Here is a 20,799-nt window from a genome sequence, read left to right on the forward strand (position 1 = left end):
ATCTAGAAGTAAAAGCACTAATACATAAGCACATGTGTACATTGATATTCTTGTAGCACTGTCTTATAGTGCTAGTTACTCAATTCGATGGCCACAAAATGAAGTGATTGGACAAAAGTAAGTCACTTCCATACTGTGGAATATAATTCTGTTATTAAAAATAGCATGCTCACTAACAAGGGTTCTAAAATGTATAGTTAAATGAAAAGGATAAGGGAAAGAAACATTATATTATACATGATCAGCCTCTCACTCTTGTTTTGAAAAATGACCAAGACAGATATGTAAATGTTTATAAATGCTTACATATTGATTACACAGTGCACCGAGAACAATGCAGACGTGTATATGGGTAGATTGAGTGTACTTAGTGGAAACACTCAGGGAGAGCGTAAATAGTGCAATGTACATATGAATGTACATTGGGTGGAAGTCACCCACTTTGATATTTCCTTTTTTTTAAGTGGTATCCTACTATGGATATACTTTTGAACTCAATGAGTAGATTTCCATGTTTGCTATACCAAATCTTTTGCTGGTCCTACCTCCCAAGACGGCAACTTGGAGAGGGGCACAATGGAATCTACCCACATATCTCATGTAACACCAGCACATCTTCCGGCCTTTAGGCTACCTGATGTACATGAGAAGAAGGAATTTTCCAGGCCCTAATAATACCAGCTGGGATGTCCACACATCTCATTTCCTCCAACTAATGTGCATCGATGAAGACCTTTTCAACTCAGGATACCCAGCATACCCCTCCCAGAACAGACTCTGCTAAGATCCTCTGGTCACGGCTCTGCCAGGGTCTCATCTATAGGGAATCAAGACAAGCAAGGTAACTTCCCACAGGACATTTCTCTAAGAGCAGGTACATGAATTAAAGATGAAAATAGATAATCCAGGAAAGCCAGAATCAACCTTGCTGAGAAATACAACACTTTCACAATGATTCCCTTGTAGGCCATGAGGTTAAGAACAGGGAACTAAGTGCAAATTTCATTGAATTACTCCTTTAAAGGCAATTGGCATAGTCTGAGCAGTTAAAAATCCTTCAACCTAGTGAGTGGAGAATAATGTTTCCAACTGAGGAAGTCTGTTTACTTTCCCACTCTCATTATAGAACAAACATAAGCAAATGTCTTAATTTTCACACTCCCACAATCTCACCGACACTTGGTTTCCACCACCTCTGGTTATGCTGGCTTAGTCTCTCCACCTCCAGAGCACCTCCCTGGCTCCTGCCCATGCCCACACAATCTCCCACTCTCCAGTTACTACCTTACCTAAATGACCTTCTACACTGCAGGAAGAAATCCTAAAGGAAGTTCTGTACCAGATTGTACTGGTCACACATCTCTTCAACTGCATCAAGCATGATGGGCGTGTGCTAGCACAAGGGGGATCTATGTCTGTATTTGTTCTCACTGTGCCTCCCTGCTCTGCCTGGACCCTTAACCTCAGCAGATAATCCCAATACCCCTGGCTTCCAGAGAGGTGGTATTCCAAAACAGATAGCAGAGAAGCCAGGAAGTCCTTCAACTATCACTTTTGGGATAGCCTGTGTTCACAGAAAGAAAAAAGGGCCCAGCAAGAGGGATGGTGGCGGGGGGGGGGAGTAATACAACTAATGACCCTTGAGAATAAAAGAGGGAATTTCTTAAAGTGGAAAGAGAGTGGGAGACAGCCATTCCAGAGAGTGGTAGGTGTCTAGGGGTAGCAGGGCTTAAGGGAAAATGGCTGGTGGTGTCCCTCAGGAGGTCAGCCTCTAAGACAGGAGGCTCCTAGCACCACTAGGAGCAACCCAAGAGCAGCAGGCTGCTAAGGGCCTGGTCAATGATGTTACTGCTATGACCATGATGCTTGGACAATTAAAGGCTCTTTCTATATTTCCTGGCATGGAGAAAGTTCTGAATCTTTGTGAGGCTGTTAGGAGAGAAGGACTCTCTACACTAAAGGGAGAATAGGAGTTTAGAGACCATTTATCTTTTAAAAAATTAAACATCAACCACTAACTCAAGGCCTCATTTTGTGAGGTAGGATTTTCTTTTTATGAGCAAGCCTGTCACTTAATACAGGGCTTATCAAACTTTCACTGCACACCAGTCACTGAGGGATCTTGTTAAAAGGCAGGTTTTGAATCAGTGGGTCTAGAGTGGCCAGAGATTCTGCATTTCTAACAGATTTACATGTGACAGCAAATACCCCTGAGCCAATGAACCATCTTTGAAAAAAAATAGGGTTAAATTTGGTCCATATGCTGATCTCTATTTTAGAGTATCCAAAATGATATAGAACCTACAGTAGCATCCTCAATTGATTAAATGAAAATGGGCTGCCTCTTCCTATTTTCCCTCCAGACTCTGGTTTCTTTCCCCTTCATCCTTGCACTAGCGCTATGCTTCTGAAACAGCAGCCACTTTGGGGACAAGTGGATCCTGGTAAATGCTTCTTCAAAAAATCACTAAAATGACTTTTAAAGACCGCCCTGAATCCTTCTTCTCCTAATAAGAGGCCCTGTGGAATAACAGGTTCCCATTTTAGTGAAACAGCTTTAAGAATAAGATTAAACTTCAACCACAGTTTTCCGAGCTAACAGAAAAGTGACGTGATTGGGGAAAGAAAGTCAACCTTGCAGAACAACTCCAAGTAAATTCAAAAGCAATTGTCTCCAACTTTTATCCCAGGAGAAGATTCTCTCCACCCTCTTAGCCTCAGATTCCACTTTGCTTCAAAAGAGACAAAATATTTTTATCTATCCTATGCATCCTTTCTACCATGACATAGCTATCTCTAGGACTCAGGTCAGGTCTCTTTCCAGTAACAGAGAAGTGCAGCTTATATGCAAGAGGGAGACAGAGTTCTAGAGACAAACCTGGCCAAGGGCCAATAAAAAAAAACAAAACTCTATACTTCCTGGGAATTTGCCCTGGGCAAGAATAGCAGAACACTGGCTCAGCATCTTTGCACCCAGCCCACACTGGGCTTCACACACAGCAAAGGATTTACTGCATGAATGGACAAATGTAACCCAGTGGCCTCATGCAGATAGATTTTCCCACTCTGTCTCCCTACATTGTCAAGAAGCTCACTCATCTTTCTTATTTATCAAATGCCCCAATGGCACACCCCCAACTTAGGCTCCGGTGTCACATGATTCGTCTTAACCCTACCACTTACAAGGTGTATTGACTTAGGAATGTTTATTGGATTTTTTGGAATGTCAAGTCTCTTTTTCAGTAACCTAAGGACAACTATCACATTATCTAGAGATAATATGCAAAAGAGAACATTTAACTATCGATATCGCTCAGGCTCTATTTGATCAAGAATGAACCAGCCTTAAGGAACCAGCATGACTATCCTGACACTAAATTTGAGTCCACCCACTTGATGGAGTATTTTAAAGAATGAATGGCTTAACACGAATAAATTCCCTAGCACTTCTAGGAGACAGTTACACTCCTTTCTCCGCTGGAAACCTTCTCCTATAGATTACAAGCATATAATAAAAGCCACCCATAAATTCCATTTGTCACATATCATGCAGGATGGCTGACAGTCACTTGTACCATATACGAAGGCATGGCCAGAAATCCTGTAGCACTCCCAAGAGCCCCTTCTGATTACCCTACCTAAGTACTCAGAGGTACCATGGGATGGAAGCAGCTGGCATCTCACATAGCTGCTCAATCTACTTATAGGAAGATGCCATAATTGGTGGAATGGGTGGGGGAATGCAGCCCCAAATGCTCACTCCATCTTCCAGGAGTGCAAAGTAACAAGGGCCCAAACACAAACATTACCAGAAAAAGAAACTAGGTCATTTTTTTAGCAGTTTCACAGATCATAGCTTTCATAAGCAAACGCCGATGATCACTCTTGAAAAAGACTCTGAGCCCTTGGCAAAGGCTGAATTGGCCTCAGAGTAACCACTACTTCCTCACTAAGAAGACATACTACATTCCATCAAGAACCAATATACCACACTCAATGTATGCCAGTTCTCCTGACTTCCTTCTAAGAATGAAAACAATATAATGGCAGCTCAATAAAAAAACAGATTTCATATGATAGGGAAATGAGGAGTCCTGGCACAGAAAAAAAAAAACAGCACATTTATTAAAAGGAACAAGTTTAAAAAGTAGAAAATATCATAAATGCAGCTTTATGGTTAATAGCAGGTATTTGTTTTGAGTGCTAATAATCTAATTAGCAGTCAAACCAATGCATCCTCTATTATCAGCTGATCTATAATTACTGCTCCATGCTGAGTATTTTACCAGCACATGATAGCTTTCAACTCCTCAGCACAAACAACCAAATAATTGGTGTTATTAAGCTAGATTCAGGAAGATTCCTCTCTAAGGGGTGATGTTGGGGAGTTTTTAGTCATCCACTATGGCCTTTGTATGTTGAGCATCTGTTGACTAATTCCTCACTTTGCTGTCTGTAATCAGTCTTCGGGCATTTCTGAAACACCTTAATACTCTGAGGAATATGATACTTTAGAGACTTCCTTTTGGAAACAGAATTCTAAGTCTAGGAGGGGAAACATCCCCAGTCTTCTACAGTGGAGCCGTGTTCTTAAGGACATGTCAGACAGTGGTAAAAGCATAACATATTTCTCTCTGAAAACATGGTGAACTGCTTTTTTCTCCTTTAATATTGCTATAAATGACTTATCCTGGAAGAGATGGGTTCTGATACAAAACTATTCCACTCAGCAGTTTCTGCTCCAAACAACATGTGTATAATTCTGGAAAGCAGAACAAATGTAGTTCTCTAGAGGTTGGTTGCTAGGAAAAAAAGAAAAGTACTTGAGTCTTCACTTTCAAGAGACCAGATTTGGTGTGACTGTAGAGAAACAGAAGGAAGCTGGGGGTGAACAAGGTGAAGTGGAAAAGAGGGTAAAATGTAAAGAAGAGGGGAGCTCTGGGGCCAGTCAGATCTGGTTGAGAATCTACCTTCTTTGCTTGCTTGTGGGCAGCCTGACCTTGAGTAAGTCACTGAATATTCTGGAGCCTTGGTGCTCTTCTGAAAGACGAAGGTTGGATGCTTCCCGCATAGGGCTGTCGTGAAGAATAGATGACTAACGCAGAAAGAACCTAGTGATTGATGGTTAGGGGCTCAGTGTTGCTTCTCCACCATTTCACCCTAGATGCATAAACTGATAAATCAGTTTTTCCTACAAGTCTGAAGCTTGTGCCATGTGGTTGCATTCTCTGCAATTAAGCCTCGACTGTTTACCTATAAACACGGTAGATTTCAGATCAGTTATAGTATGGGACCTCCATGTCAGCCAAAATCCAACTCAGAGTTCCCAGGGTCCACTGCCCCATCTCACCTCCAAATACCTCATCTTTGTCTGACCCAGAAACGAAAGACTAAATACTCAACATAGATTTTGATTGAAAGTACCGTACCAGTAATAAACCAGTAACACAACTAACTTTAACTATCTCCTTGTCTATTAAAAAAAGGAACAAGATTTGCAAAAGAGCAAAGTCAAACTAAGACCTTTCTCTATTGACCCTCTTATTTGGGGAAATAAGAGGCTATAAAAATCATAAACACCACTGATGAGCTCTGCCTTTCCATGAGGTGCTAAAACCTAAGTCATGCTCCCAAAGCATGCTCAGTTCAGAGTTCCCTTTCTGACCTTCGTGTAGATGTGAAACAGATACAGAGAATATGTTCAAAGACTTCTCACATGTGAACACACTGATGTAGTCACCATCCAGATCAAGACCTGAACTACCTCAGGTCCCCTTTAAATGTTCCCTGATCTTCTCTAGCCGCTAATCTCAACCAGAGAACCATGACACTGAATCCCAGCAACAGAGATTATTTCTGACATTGCTGTACTTTAATAAGTGGAGTCCTAAAGTCTGCAGGCCAAATGTGGCCTGCCACCTGGCTTAGTACATCCCACATGTAAAGCATAGGCTTTACATTTTTAAATAGTTGATGATAATACCAATAGAAGAATTATATCTTACAAAATGCAAAAGAGAATTTAGTTCAAATTTCAGTTTGAAATTCAATAAAGTTTTATTGAACACAGGCATACTCCCTCATTTACATATTGTCTTTCACAGGGCAGCTGTGGAATTGAGTAGTTGAGTAGTTGCATTACAAAGCATCTAATCCTAAAAAAGAAAAAATACATATTACTTTCTAATCATACAAAATAATATTTATTGAAATGAATTCCAGGAAATGGAAACAAGAGGTTTTTGCTTTGCTGTTTTGGTTTTCTTTTCTTTTTGTCTTATTTGTTCATTTACCTGTCTTTGGGAAGGTAAGGAGAACACGGAAATGGAGAGACAAAGGGTAAACAAATGCAACAGTGGTACTCACTAGACACTATGTTAAAAATGAACTGTACAAATTGGGTATGGGGACTGGAGGGAAAAACTGGGAGAGAGCAAGAGAAAGGGTGACATCATCTTTTAAAAAAGCTTTACTCATTACCTGACATATGTAACTGTAACCCCTCGTGCATCACCTATAGAACAACAATAAAAAATAAATTTAAAAAAAATATGTATTATCTTGCCCACGACAAACTTGGTAACTCCAATCTGAGTGGTGTATATTTGCATATACACAATGATTATACTTTTCTATGGGGTTTGAGTCCAGGAGTGAAATTGCAAGATTATAGTTTTTTAAGCTATAATAAACACACCAAATGTTATCCAAAATATATCCTCACTTTTAAGAGAAAAGCTAAAGCCCAATGCAGAAACAGTAAGAAGAGTGGAGGAAAATTACAAAGTTGATCTTATCAACTGAGCAAGTAAAGAGAAAGTAGTCAGAGTGGCTGAGTAGAGAGGGAAAGTACTAAGGTTATCTTGGTTTGCATTTCCTGCCAATCTTATTTTGCATATAGTCTGCTTGGTGTGATGGTATATGTCTATAATCTCAACACTCACAAGCCACAGCTAGGAGAATTGCAAGTTCTAGACTAGCCTGAGTTCCAGAAGAAAAAAGAGATGGAAGGAGGAAGGAGAGAGAGAGAGAGGAAGAGAGAGGGAGGGGAAGAAGGAAGGAAGGAACAAACGAACGAATGAACGAAGGGAGGGAGGAGGGAGGAATGGAGGGAGACAGGAAGAAAGGAAGGAAGGAGAGAAAAAAAAGAACAAAAAGTACAGCAGTTTAATGTGCTGCCATGCTCAGGAGAAATCAAAAGTGAAAAAGTCCTGTTTTAGCTCAGGATCTTGGAGTAGAGCACCCTTGTCACTTAGTCCCATAACAAAACAACTATCACTGTGAGTCTTCCATGGTTTACTTCAAGTGCAGACAAAATATCCTGGAAGACAGGTGCAGCCCCCAACTTCATACTTTCCCTAAGCTTGGGTCTATACATTACATTTTCACACTCAGCCTCCAAACTAGTCTTATGAGGGTAGATCAGCAGTCCATCTACCAGTGCTAACTGAACAATTGGAAGTCTATCAGACTAATCCCCAAAGCAGACATAAGCAGGGCCTTCTGCAGCTAAGAAAGTAAGGTCTAAGGTGATGCTGGGTGACCTCCCAAGCCATTTTCCTGGTGTCATTCCCTTTGCATCCACCTTACATTTCAAAAAAAGGGATAGATTATTACAAATGACACTTTTCCTCTTAGAAAGTAAATGCTTCTGATTGTTTTTTTTCTTTTTGCTTATGTGGTGCTGAGGAATCGAACCCAGGGCCTCATGCATGCAAGGCAAGCACTCTACCACTAAGCCACCTTCCCAGCCCCTGCTTCTGATTGTTTAAGGACTATAGTCATCACAAAAGGAATCAAACTCAGAGTTCCTGTGTTCATTCCCCAGCTTTGTTGAGTTCTGAATTGAAGCACCCTCATGAATGATAGATAGCAGAACCTCATTTCCTATAGTTAAACCTTGCAGGCTGGGATCGAGGTAGCTGGAGTGTACAGGCTCCTAACATAATGGAATTGGAGGTAGAAGAGTACACATTGTGACAGCCCTCTCTCCATTTCTCACACAAGGATTGCATTTCAGCCCTAGCATCTTCTCTACCAGAAGAGACCAAGGGTATATTGGATTTGGCCTCTTTTAGAAGAAAATTCAAAGTCTTCTTGGCACCCCATGCCTCTCTAGAGACCAGTTCTGTATTTCCCTTTATCCCTTCCTCAGGCCCATTCCATGAATAGAAAAGCAATGCTGGTGTTTTCTCAAAGGCAGGACATTTACTCTCTATAGGAACACTAGTATTTTGTCCATAGGCAAATATTCATATAACATACACATCCAGTATATATTTCATTTGCCACCAGGGGAAAAATGCTAACCAAAAGTTGAGTGCAGCCATAATGAAATGAACATGTTTTATAGTTAAACAAGTGAGCTCAAGCCTATAGGCTAGTTAGAGGAGCTTGCCAAAGTCTTCTCTTAAAATCTCTGATTCCTTACACTTGAGAAGATAAGAAGAATTATAACATCCCGTTCACATGGGTACATTAAGGATCAAATGAAGCATCTGTGAATAGAAATGCATTGTAAACTGCAGAGCATCACAGGAAAGGTACAGGGGTGGAAAAGCTATCCTTATCTCCCTTTTCCTGACTCGTCCTTTTAATTAGTCATGTCTTTCAGCCAGTTTCTCTGCTGATGAAGACCACCTGCCCACCATAAGGACATTAGTCAATTCGGCACCCAGCTGGCAGTCATCAATTGCCCATCTATTAATAGCCAATTATCTGGGTAGCTTAATTAATCTGTGCACCATGTGATCTGATCTCCATGAGATTCTGGAAAACAATGGGCCTGAAATACAGGCACTCGCTAATTTTTCAATGGTCATCAAGGGATTTGGCATCCATTATGCCTGCATGTTGCAGCTGCAACTGATGGGCGCATAAATATTGATTGGACCAGTCTATGGGGGGAGGGGGATGTGCATGAGTGTTTGGAGTGTTCTCAAAGGAGTAGGAAAAGCCACACAAATCTTCAGTCCAGACAATCAGGGGGGGAAAATCCTCACATCCAAGGCTCTGTGAGAACAGAGAGAAGAGATAAACCTCTTAGGAGAGAATCTGCCAAGATGGGTCAAATCCCACCAGCTCTATACATGTTTCTGGCTCTCTCCTGGTGTGGAATGAGACATAGAATGGGTGTGAACAGCAGGGTTCTCAGGAAGAAAGCAGCTAAGGTGGCAGCTCTCTTCATTCAGGCCTTCAAACTCAATAGCAGAAACATGTTGGTAGATTGTGCCCTTCTGTGTGTTTCCCTGAAAGATCTCTGTAGTACATACAGTTAAGACAGGTGACATGAGGAGAATTTAATTATTTTTAAGTATCTAATCTTGTCTTCCGGAAATGGTATGCAGAAGAGGTTTTGTACTTGAAATCAGCATTGTCCAGGAGACAGAAGATCAGATGGCTTTTTATTTCCAGTGATAAGGACTGGTGCTGAAAAGAAAACGGAATGACTCAAAGTGGCCCAAAGCAGCATCTTCCTCCAGAAACAACTCTCTTTGTGTCCAGTGCAGTCCCCTATCTCCAGTAGCCAAAGAGGCTGGCTGTTCCTGACCTTAGAGCTTACTAGGAAACAGAGAGCCACCATCATATCCCCAGTCTTTTCCCTGAGGCTCTAGGCCAGCACTGAGGGCTCTTGGATCTACAGGCTCATTCCCTTTGCAGAAGATGTAAGGGCGGGGAGGAAGAATGAAGAAAAGAGGCAGACAGAAAAGCAGGAAGAGAAAGGATGCCCTGGCTTGCACCAATATTCCTCATACCACTGCCATCTCCTCTGTCCCCAACAGCTTCTGAGCACTCATTAGGTCCTGTGATGGCAGCAATGGCTGCCAAATGCAAAGATGCTGCCCCAGAAGGTCATCTCAGGCCATTTACTCTGAAATACCAAAATACCAAAGCCAGCAAATTTCAGGAGCTTCTGCAAATCTCCCCAGGGTACGTGTGTGTGTGTGTGAGAGAGAGAGAGAGAGAGAGAGAGAGAGAGAGAGAGAGAGAGAGAGAGAGAGAGAGAGAGAGCGAGAGAGAGAGAGAGAGAGAGAGAGAGAGAGATCTTCCTATCCCAAAGGGATTCTTTCTTAATCAGCTCAACATCTGAGGACTCAGTGACTGATTTACTTTTTGGTTAATCTAGCAATTCTGGTAAAATAATTAAAAGATAAGTAACAGAGTATCTGAGGTATAATTATTTATAGCCATAAGTTCTCTCCCTTCAGTTGTTCACCGCTTACTTGAACTGGCTCAGACTATTGCAGAAAGGCAGTAGATGCAGTGCTATCGTGTGCTGCTCCCATTTCACCGTCAAGAAGAAAAGGCTGTTACTGCTGGCACAGCTAAGGACAGGAAGAGATACCCTAAGCTGTCAAGTCTATGAGCTAAACCAAAGAGTAAAGGCACACATGACTTCAGTGTTATGGGAGCTACAGAGAAGGTCAGAGTCTGCCTCTTGGCTCTGGTGAGCAGAAAGTGCCTGAGGGCCATAGTGGGAGAAAGCTTAGCACCCAGCATGGGATAACCGAGGCTGGAAAGAGCCCACAGCCAGCTGCAGTGGACATAGGACACATCCACGCTCACCTCCCCAAGCAGATGGCAAGGCTGTCATTTTAGGTCTCTGGGGTGAGATGTGCAAAAGCCATGGCAGGGTTCACATTCTCCCACTAAAAGCAGAGCCCGAGATCTATCCCTGCTTTCTAATTCAGATTCTTTTCCAAAAGCGCACTGGGGATTTTGAGATGCTCTGGAAGAATGACAAAATTGTAAACATTAGAAATCAAACAAGGGCACAAGCAACACATTTCTTCAAAATTGGTTTCTAGGAGCCTGATAAGGGCTAGAACTCTTGGAAATCCAGAATGGAAAGGTGTGGCAAAGCAGGTAATCAGATGGCATTTAAATGAGGCTGTGTGGAATTTCCAGGCTTCTGACATTAGCCAACGCTGTCCCTGCTCCACTTATAAATGACTTTTGAGGAGTGAAGAACAGCACTCTTAAACACAACAGACTCTGGCAGCCCTGATAGTTACTCTGGGGACAGATTGGAAAGTCTTGTAATAAGTAAGATCAAGATTCCTGATCTTTGTTTTCAAAAGTGCCAGCCCATGCTATGAAACAAGAGTTAAGGAGAGCAGGTGCTCCCTACAGACTCAAACAGATTCCCCTAGAACAGAGTTCCCTTGGCCACTGAAACAGGATCCAGATGCAGGGAGAGTGGATCAAGAAAGTGAAAACAAGCCAGGTGCCAGTGGCTCACGCCTATAATCCTACTCAGGAAGCTGAGATCTGAGGATCGCAGATCAAAGCCAGTGTGGGCAGGAAAGTCTATGAGACTCTTATCTCCAATAAAACCACTAAAAAACCGGAAGTGGCACTGTGGCTCAAGCAGTAGAACGCTCGCCTTGAGCTGAAGAGTGCAGAAACAGTGCCCAAGCCCATAGTTCAAGCCCCATGACCAACCAAAAAAAAAAAGAAAGAAAGTGAAAACATCCAGGGATATGGGCCGAGACCCAGCACTGAGGACCAGATAAATGAACTCTACACAAGCCCCTGGGACTTGGGATAACCTAGTGTGGACCAAAAACTGACCCATGGTGATATCCCACCAGCCCAAAAGTGAACAGTTGCTATTTCCTAAATACCTAAGATTCTAACCTATTGACATACTTGCTGGCCTGCTACAGGAGCAAGTAGTGATCTGAACCATGAGGCAAAACCACCTGTGAGGCCTGCCCTAGGGACCTACCTTTAGAAGGGAAACCAGCCCAACACTCTGCACAGGGCAAATGAAAGGACAACACACATCTGATAATGAGCTGCTTCTGGTGATGCCAGAGTCAACATCTCTTGGACAGAGGCCAACATGCATGCATTGCACCGAGCAAGGCTAGATTAATAAGATCTCTCTCTAAAATTCATAACTTTTTAAGTGGGAGAAATTACCTATTAAATGGGAAATAAAATAACAGTGTCATATACTTAAGGCATTCATTTTATGCTAGTGTACAGAAAGACAAGCTATTTTCTAATAGCATTTGCTATATTTCTAGTACAGAATGCATCTATGTTCATGGGCCCCAGGCACTTTATTGGAAGGCTTTACATTTCTAATACCTTCCTCAAAAATTACCCTCGGGCCTAAAACTCTTTTGCTTTCACTAAGCCCTAAGCCTTGGACTAAATTTAGTTTCTTAGAAATAAGAGACAAATTTGCTGCTTTAAAAAAAATTCTGTCAGTTATTGTATAATTTTCTAAATGGCAAACAAATGACAGGAGAGAAAAGAAAGAAAAACCCTTTTTTTAGGCCCTTTTAAGTGATAGAGTATTTATCACTAAAATACAGTTTGAATTAAAACTTCAAACTTGTTACATGATTTCAATTAGAAGTTTGAGCCCTGCTGAATAATTTGGGGATGGGAAACCAGTATTAAAATCGAATTCACATTAAAAAGTCAAGTTTAAAGAAATCTTTACTTGTGCTATTAATAGAATCAGCCCTTCTCGAAACTAAGGGGAAAAAATCCAATTAATTTTCTTAAACCAGTAGTGCAGCAGCACGCCCGAGCCTTGTCCACATCGCTGGGATTGTGACAGATGGGGCATAGGTTACTTTGGGCCCACTGTGGAAACATCGTCACTAGGCAAACAGAGACTTTTCCTAGCAAGGTGAGGTCTGAGAGCCTAGGAACTAGACCCCTGTGGACATGGTTTGCTTCATAGAACCTAAGGATTGGGCAGCCCAAATGCTGCCAATCATTCCCAACTTCTCAGAAGATTTTACAGGTAAATTGTGGGGCAGATGGGGTTAGAGACAGGGAGAATGATTAAGGGGATGATATTGATTAAGATACTGTATACTCACAAATGGGTATCTTGAATGAATAAATAAATAAATAAGACTTTACAGGAAGAAAGCCTTCCTCTCTTGCTTTGGGAAATAAGCTGACCCTTTCTACCATTCTGATACCCAGGATAGGTACCACTGGCTCATGCCTATAATCCTAGCCACTCAGGAGGCTGAGACCTGAGGATCATGGTTTAAATCCAGCCAGGCAGGAAATCCCATGAGACCCTTATCTCCAACTGACTACTAGCCTTGAGCAAAAAAATTCTCAAGGACAACACCCATGTCTTGAGTTCAATCCCCAGGACCAGCACTTTTGAAAAACAACAACAGGGCTGGGAAAGTAGCTCAGTGGTAGAGTGTTTGCCTCACATGCATGAGGCCCTGTGTTCAATTCCTCAGTACCACATAACAGAAAAAGCTGGAAGTGGCACTGTGGCTCAAGTGGTAGAGCACTAGCCTTGAGTTGAAGAACACAGCTCCCAGACCCAGAGTTCAGGCCCCCACAACCAACAAACAACAACAACAAAGTAAAAACCTCAGAAACAAAGTCTCTGTATGAACTTTTCTCGTGCTGTCATTTTCCCCACTAAGGCATAGAAGCTAAAATTTTTCTTTCCTATGATAGGTTTCAGAAACTAGAATTCCTGGGCTGGGAAGGTGGCTCAGTGGTAGAGCGCTTGCCTTGCATGCCATGCCTGAGGCCCTGGGTTCGATTCCTCAGCACCACATAAGCAAAAAGTAAAAAGCCAGAAGTGGCACTGTGGCTCAAGTGGTAGAGCGCTAGCCTTGAGCTGAAGAGCTGAGGGACAGCACCCAGGCCCAGAGTTCAGACCCCACAACTGGACCCCCCCCCCAAAAAGAAAAAGAAAGAAAGAAAAGAAACTAGAATTCCTTTCACCCTAAAACAAATCATAAAGCCTACAACCATTACTCTAATCATCATCCCCACCTCTTGCCCTGTGCTCTAAAATTTCTTACAACAGGCCCTAAAGTAATTCTGACCTATCTTATCTCATAGAAGATCATAAGACCTTCATTCTCAGAAAAGATCCTGTTCCATATCAGGAGGAAAAAAAAAATGCTGCACAGAGAGGCTAAAATAAATACTTGAGCAGGCCCTGCTGGTTCACCCACTCTATTTATTAGCCTTAGATCATACCCTTCTGTCCATGAGACTGCTACACAGCTGGCCATCCTCAATCAAATCTTAGCATAAAAACACATAGTTCACCCTGGATCTTTCAATCTTCACTCTGATGGCTCTCCAGTCATGTGAAACCATAATCAAAAGAATTTGTTTTGCCTTTCTCCTAATAATCTGTCTTTTGTTACACAGCTGTCAACAAGACCCTTCATGACAAACTGGAAAGACATCACCCTGATTCCACTGCCACACAAGGATGAGATTTACATCCTCAGCAGGAGGAAAACTTCGTCGTATCCAGGCAAAAGCTTTCCCTGTGATGGTGCAAGGCCACTTCCTAGGAAAACCTGGTGTACTGAACTCACTCAAAGCCCAATTTTCCCTGTGATCAGCAAGTATCCCACCTGAGTTCCTTCTGTTATGGAAACAATCTGTATTGGCAACTGAATTTATAAAACAATATTGTTGCAACCATTGGGTATATGACCCCCCTAGCAACCAAACTTCCCCAACACAGTGTGCTACATCTAGCCGGAGGAGCCTCCTGTGGCCCCTGTGAATGCCTTAGAGGACAGATCAGGAGGCAATGCCTCCTGAGGCACTGCTTGTCTCCTCACCTTCATAATTATACCCACCCCGTTGGAGTGGGTAGGGAGCTCACACTGTACTGCAAGAGGACTTAGGTGGTCAGGTTTAGCAACACAGAATACCATGGCGCAAGTTGTTGCCAGAAAGATCTCATTTCATTCTTGTTCTGGCACTACCATTTGAAGATCCTTGTTATCTTGGGCCAAATGGTTAATTACTCAGCCTCATCTGTATACAAGTATTATCTCCCTGGTGTGACTGTTGTGAAGATTAAATGAGCTAATATATGTGAAACATAGTCTACGAATTTGTAAAACACTAGCCACATGCTAGTGATTGTTACTTAACAGGGATGCAAATGCTCACACAAACTTAGGTCCACATCACACTCAAGTATGGCATCTGCAAGAAAACAGATGGAACAGGAGATCATCATGTTAAGCAAAATGAGACAGATTCAAAAGGACAAGTAATGCATATTTTCTCTCATATGAAGAATCGAGACCTAAAACAACTATATAACATAAATGTAAATGGGGGACTTTTGTGAGGAGATCTCCTGGGAGGAGGAAGAGTAAAAGAGAGCGTGATGGGGTGGTGAATCTGATTGTAGTATTATGGATGTATGAAAATAGCATAATGAAACCCATTAAAAATTGTGAGAGGAGGGGCTGGGAAGGTGGCTCAGTGGTAGAGCGCTCGCCTTGTATGCCTGAGGCCCTGGGTTCGATTCCTCAGCACCACATAAGCAAACAGAAAAAAGCCGGAAGTGGTGCTGTGGCTCAAGTGGTAGAGCACTAGCCTTGAGCTGAAGAGCTGAGTGACAGCGCCCAGGCCCAGAGTTCAGGCCCCACGACCGGACCCAAAAAAAAAAAAATTGTGAGAGGAAGGAGGAGGAAATAAGGGTAATGGGGAGAAAATGACCAAAATGTATTAGATGCATGTAAGGCAAGATGGAAATATCATAATGAAACCCATTTGTATAGTTAACATATTCTAATTTTAAAGATTTGAAAAAAAGAAGAAAAAATTCATTTGGCCATGTTTACACAGAGCCAACCAAACCACAAAACACCAGCAGACTGCCATTCTTTGTCTAGCACCCAAGTGCTATCCAGCAACAGGCTGCTTCAGAATCACATAGAACACTAGAAAAATACTAATTTTAGGGCCTTCTCCCAAACCGGAAGAACTAACTGTAATCTACAACACCCCAAGAATCTGTACATTAATCAAGCTCTCCAGGTGATTCTGACACACAATCACCTGGCTAAAAGCTGTGCTCCTTTGGATATGTCAGATGGCCTGTTCACACCAGTCATAGGGAATAAAACTGGGCTGGAGTTATGAAGGGATCTCTCTTTGTATCTTTCTCTTCAGATAATCACAATGAAATACACAGGGGAGTTCACCTGCCAGATGAAGAATACATCCATGAAAACAAACAATACGTTCATGTTGGCACAAAAGGCCATGCATACAGGTTAAAAACACACACACAAAGAAAAAAAGGCAAGCTAATAATAAAAGGTGTCAAGATTTCAAAAGTCTATAGAATTCATGATTATAGAAGAATACACAAAATGCGGGGGGAGGGGGGGTAATAAGATGTTAAGACAAAGAGTAAGAGGTCTTCTATGGCTACAGAGCCTATTCTGGACTCCTGTTTATAATTCTGCCTCAGCCAGGAATTTATGAGAACCCCCTACACACATACACACACACACACACACACACACACACACACACACACACATACACACACACACCACAGCCAAGACATAGGGACACAGCACCCCCAAATGTAGCACAAAACCTAGCAATTACTTGCCATCAATCAATGTGTGTTGAGCACAAGCCAGGATGTGAGGATATGGGAAAGGAGGAAGGACAAAGTACATACAGAAGGAAGCAGATCTCTTGTCCCAAATCCCTGGGGTAAACTAAGAATAAGTAAGCTTAAGCTAATGAGGTTCAATGCAAAACAAGAAAGTTCATATCCCTGCAGGCATCATTAACTGCATCACAAGAAGCAGAAACACCTAGGGAAATAGAGGGGGGGGGGGGGGGAATCCAGTGCTATAAATGCTGTTTGAAGTCACCAATCTGGCCTTCTCATTTTTCTGCTCAGCCCTTCCACCTACTCCACACATCCACAGCCCCTAAGAGCCCAAGGTCGGCCTGGCTCTGACCTCACCTTTCCCCCACCTACCACCCCATCCCCAGCCTCATCCCTCTGGCCTTGAATGTTTTGCTCTGGAATTATACCAAACTCTCACAACTACCTTTAGGCATTATGGATCCTCTGGGTCTTCAGTGTACCACTACCTGGGTCACCCCCTGCCCACTGGTGAGCCTGACCAGGCAGAACTCAGCTCTCCTAAGTCTTCCAGGGAGCCATGTAGTACAGAACTGCTGAGGAGTAAATCTTCATTCCCAGGGAACAGCTTCTACTGACCACCTAGCACAGTGCTTGGCACACACTTATATGCCAAATAAACCTTGTTGAGATCAGCTGAGCACTCACCAGATTCCAAAACAGGAGTGACAAGGAGAATCCATTAAGGCAATCTGATAAGAGTGGGGGAAACCTGAGAGTGGAGGTTTGAGTTCAAACCAGCAGAGTGGACCTCAAAACTACTTATAAACTCTCCACCTGCTTCCTAAACAAGGTACTAAAGATTATCACCACCCTATTCACACTAGGGCCTATGAAAAAAGCACCCACTATGCACCTGGCACACAGCAGGATCTCTTGTGCTCATTAATGAGACCCTCCCCACCCCCATCCCAGGTACTGGGATTCATATTTCTGACTCCCCTTTCTAACCACTCTGCCTCAAGCTCCTCCAAGGCTTTTAGCCTTTCCCTAGAGGGCTGCTCTGGATCATGTTCATAAATGTTTCCCGGTCTGCCTGCAAATCCCCCAGAGGTCTCCCTCTGAGTCCCAAGGCCAGGTCTGTGGAGAGGAACCAGAGCTCAGTATCTGAAGAGTGAATATGAATGAGCAGCTTCCTGCACTAACAGGGCAGGAGTTGGAAAAGCCACTTTGATTCCCATTTCCCCAACTCCCCACCAATACAAGGTGCCAGGCTCCCTGATGGTGTGTGTTCATCTTCCTATACGACTGAGGGGTCGGGAACAGCTGCGGAGCCAGTAGCAATGGGCCGGGCTGGTGGGGGGGCGAGGAGGGCACCTGCCTGGCCCGGGGAGGATGGAGACCTCGAGTGCACCGCGCGAGAGCGTGGCGGGCGGGCATCCTGCAGCCTCCCTTGCTCGGCCTGGCAGCTGCCAGGAAGAGGTCAGCACAGGCTTGCCGAGGATTGCCACCTCCCCACCCCCTCCCACCCCCCAGGCCCACCCGCTAGCGACCCTCAGGCGGAGTCCACGGGGCGCCAACCCCCGGGAGGCTGGTGCGCAGCGCCCCCCTTGGCTGCGGGACCCCGGCGCGGCGCTGAAGTTGGGAAGCGCGCTCCGCCCGCGAGCGCGCGTGCCCACCGCCCACACCCACCGCCGCTCACACACCCCGCGGGGTCGGAGACGCCGGGGGCCGGTGACATTCCAGAAACACCCCGTGGTTTGCTGCAGCCGCGCTGGTTACCTGCTCGGTCGCAGCACCCAGACTCCCCCCACACACACCCACACACCCCTCCCAACCCATTTCCCCGCTCTGGCTTCTCGTGAGCCCGCAAAGCCCGGCTTGCGTGCGGGATGCGCGCCCGTCCTCCTGCCCTCCCATCCCTCCCGCCAGCCACTGCCCCGCGCCCCGCGCGCAGCCCAGCCGCGTACCTTGGGGGTCTGCACTTCAGGTCCCAGCGGCACCTCCAACTTCCTCTTGGTGACCCAAAAGAACAGCAGCACGGTGATCCAGAGCACCCCGAAGATCGGCAGCACCAGGCGGCGGGTCAGGCGCCTCATGGTCCCCCTCCCTTTGCCGCCCCCCGGCGGAGCGGCGTCCCCGGGGCACCCCCCGGTGGTCAGGGCTGGCGGAGCAGGAGGCGCCTGCAGCACCTTCCCGGGAGGAGCGCTGGTCCCGGAATCGAGAGTGCGTGCAGGGTGGCCGGATCCTCCCGCCAGGCGCCCCGCCCGCTTCCTGGAAGAGCGAGCCGGGGGTCGGAAGCTCGGGGCGCCCGAAATGCGGCGGGGAAGAGAGGCCCCAGGGGCGGCCAAGCCCGGAGCCCTCGCCAGCCAGAAAAGCGCGGTGGTCACCGAGATACTCCCCACGCCGCCGCCGCCGCTGCCGCCGCCGCCGCCGCCGCCACTGAGAGGCAAACTGACGGGAGCGGTGAGCCGAGGGGAGGGCGCGATCGCGATCGGAGGCTGTGCCGGGCACCCCCAGAGGAACACGAAGGGGAGGGAGCACGGGGGAGGGCGGGCCCGACAGACAGACTGACTCCGGGGAAGCCGGGCCCGAGCGATCCGAGGCTCGGCCAAGGGGTGCTACCACCGCCCGCCCACCCTGGCGCCCCGAGCCTGGGGCGCAGCTAGCGGGCCACTCTGGGCGGGAACCGCGCACCGCGAAGCCCACCACTCCAGTGGCAAGCTGCGGTCGAAGCTCTGCTCTTCCAGGGGGGGCACTGTCTGGGAGGAGTTCCCGCTCCTTGCAGGGGGGCTGCACGTGGTGCTCACACCGGTGTCTGCCCCCCAGGAGCCTATGCTGGCGTGGCTGGGCTAGCAGCACTGCGAAGGTTCACTTGCCTGGCCATTCAGGTCCAAGGTCAAGTTCAGCCAACTCCCCAGGGGTATTTCTAGGCCGAGGTGCAGGTGCCTGACAACTTTTTTTTTCCTACTTAATGGAGAGCTGAGCTAGTCTAAATTTAACTTTAAAGACGTCCTTTTAAAAATTAAGGCGCAAGTATCTCCCTGAAGGGGTTTTCTTCTGCTTATAAGCATCAGGGAATTGTGCCTATCAGAAAGGGGTATCAAAGTTGAATTGAACAACCAGGGTCACTTGGCAGGGGGCTAGGTGGGTAATAGATTATTTTTCAGAAGTCCCTTTCCCAACTGTTTTGGGAAGTACAACCTCTTTTTACTTGCAGATTGAAAGTACTTGGAGCTAGAGATAGCAAATTGTGCATGCCCTCCCCAGGTAGTCCTCAATAAGTCTGGAGTAAAGAGGCCCTTTCACTAGGTAACACTAACCAGTTCAGCCACACTAGAGGTGCAAACCCTAGGTAAGTCCTTTAAGGTCCTCATCTGTAAAATGGATAGGCCCATAGTTTTCTGACAATTGAGTGAGTAGCTGTGAATGCTGAAGTGGTGCAAAGTGTCAGTCTTAGCTATAAACTCAAAGAGAAACAAAAACCTTGCTCTGCCTGGAGAGCAGGAGCTGTAGGGGCCATGTTATTTTTGTTGGAGGGCCTGAGAATGAGGCATGAACCGCTCCAGCCACCACCACCACCCTCTTTGTTCACAGAGCTCAGTATAAAGGAAGAGCCCACACCTGCCTGCAGGTAGAAAGGTCTAAGTCAGGGCTTCAGAGCTCCTCCTCCAGTAAGAGGGAGCCCCCGACCACATGTACTCAGAAACAGAGAAACCAAACAAAGCCCCCCAACATTTGCTGCCTTGTTGTTTTTTGTTTGTTTGTTTTAGCCACAGGCCAATGCTGCCACATAACCCTTAAAATTCTTTGACCAGACTACAGATGGGAAGATTTTAGTCAAGAACCAGGAAAAGCTTGCCAGCCCAACTGGAGATTCAGAACAGCTTGTAGACCACCACACAGGCCCTGGGAATGGTCCTGCACTTGCCTTTTTTTTTTTTTTTTTCCAAAACACTACCCATTGTAAGGTTGGGTAGGCTACCCAGCTACCACAATGGCCAGGCAAAGGCCCAGAGAGACAACTGTCATGGGGAGGGGTGGGTAGCAGCAAGAGTGCCCCCTGCTGCAGCCTGCTGAGTTCCCTGGATCTCTTCCCAGAGAGGACTCCTATACCTGCAGGCCTGGGCCTACAAAGTGCTCTGCAGCAGGCTCTGCAGGGGACCCTAGGCAGGCCACAGAGCTGCTGTCAGCTCCAGGCAGGAGCTGCAGCACCGGAGTCCATTGCTCAGCGCTTTGTGATGCTGCTTCTGAGTAACAGATGGCAGACAGTTACACAACACCACCGCCAAGCTTCCGAGATGGTGCAGCTCCACACTGCCTGCTGCCGCTCAGGTTCCTCATTCCATTTAGCATATGGGGAAACCAAGGCCCGGGGGTGAAGAAGTTCCATGTGGGACTTGCAGTGCCTGGGG

General features: G+C 45.5%; 1 protein-coding gene across 1 annotated transcript in view; it reads right to left on the minus strand.

The window, feature by feature from the left end:
- Positions 1-19,184, minus strand: part of Galnt14 (polypeptide N-acetylgalactosaminyltransferase 14) — a 217,500-nt gene extending 198,316 nt beyond the window's left edge. Inside the window, exon 1 of the mRNA XM_042696764.1 lies at positions 18,355-19,184. Within this exon, the coding sequence (XP_042552698.1) occupies positions 18,355-18,483 (129 nt within the window). The 5' untranslated portion in view covers positions 18,484-19,184. The remainder of the gene's footprint in view (positions 1-18,354) is intronic.
- Between the last annotated feature and the right edge of the window lie 1,615 nt (positions 19,185-20,799).

The sequence above is a fragment of the Dipodomys spectabilis genome, unplaced genomic scaffold, assembly GCF_019054845.1.
Source record: "Dipodomys spectabilis isolate Male_0828 unplaced genomic scaffold, ASM1905484v1 ptg000210l, whole genome shotgun sequence".
Lineage (NCBI taxonomy): Eukaryota > Metazoa > Chordata > Mammalia > Rodentia > Heteromyidae > Dipodomys > Dipodomys spectabilis.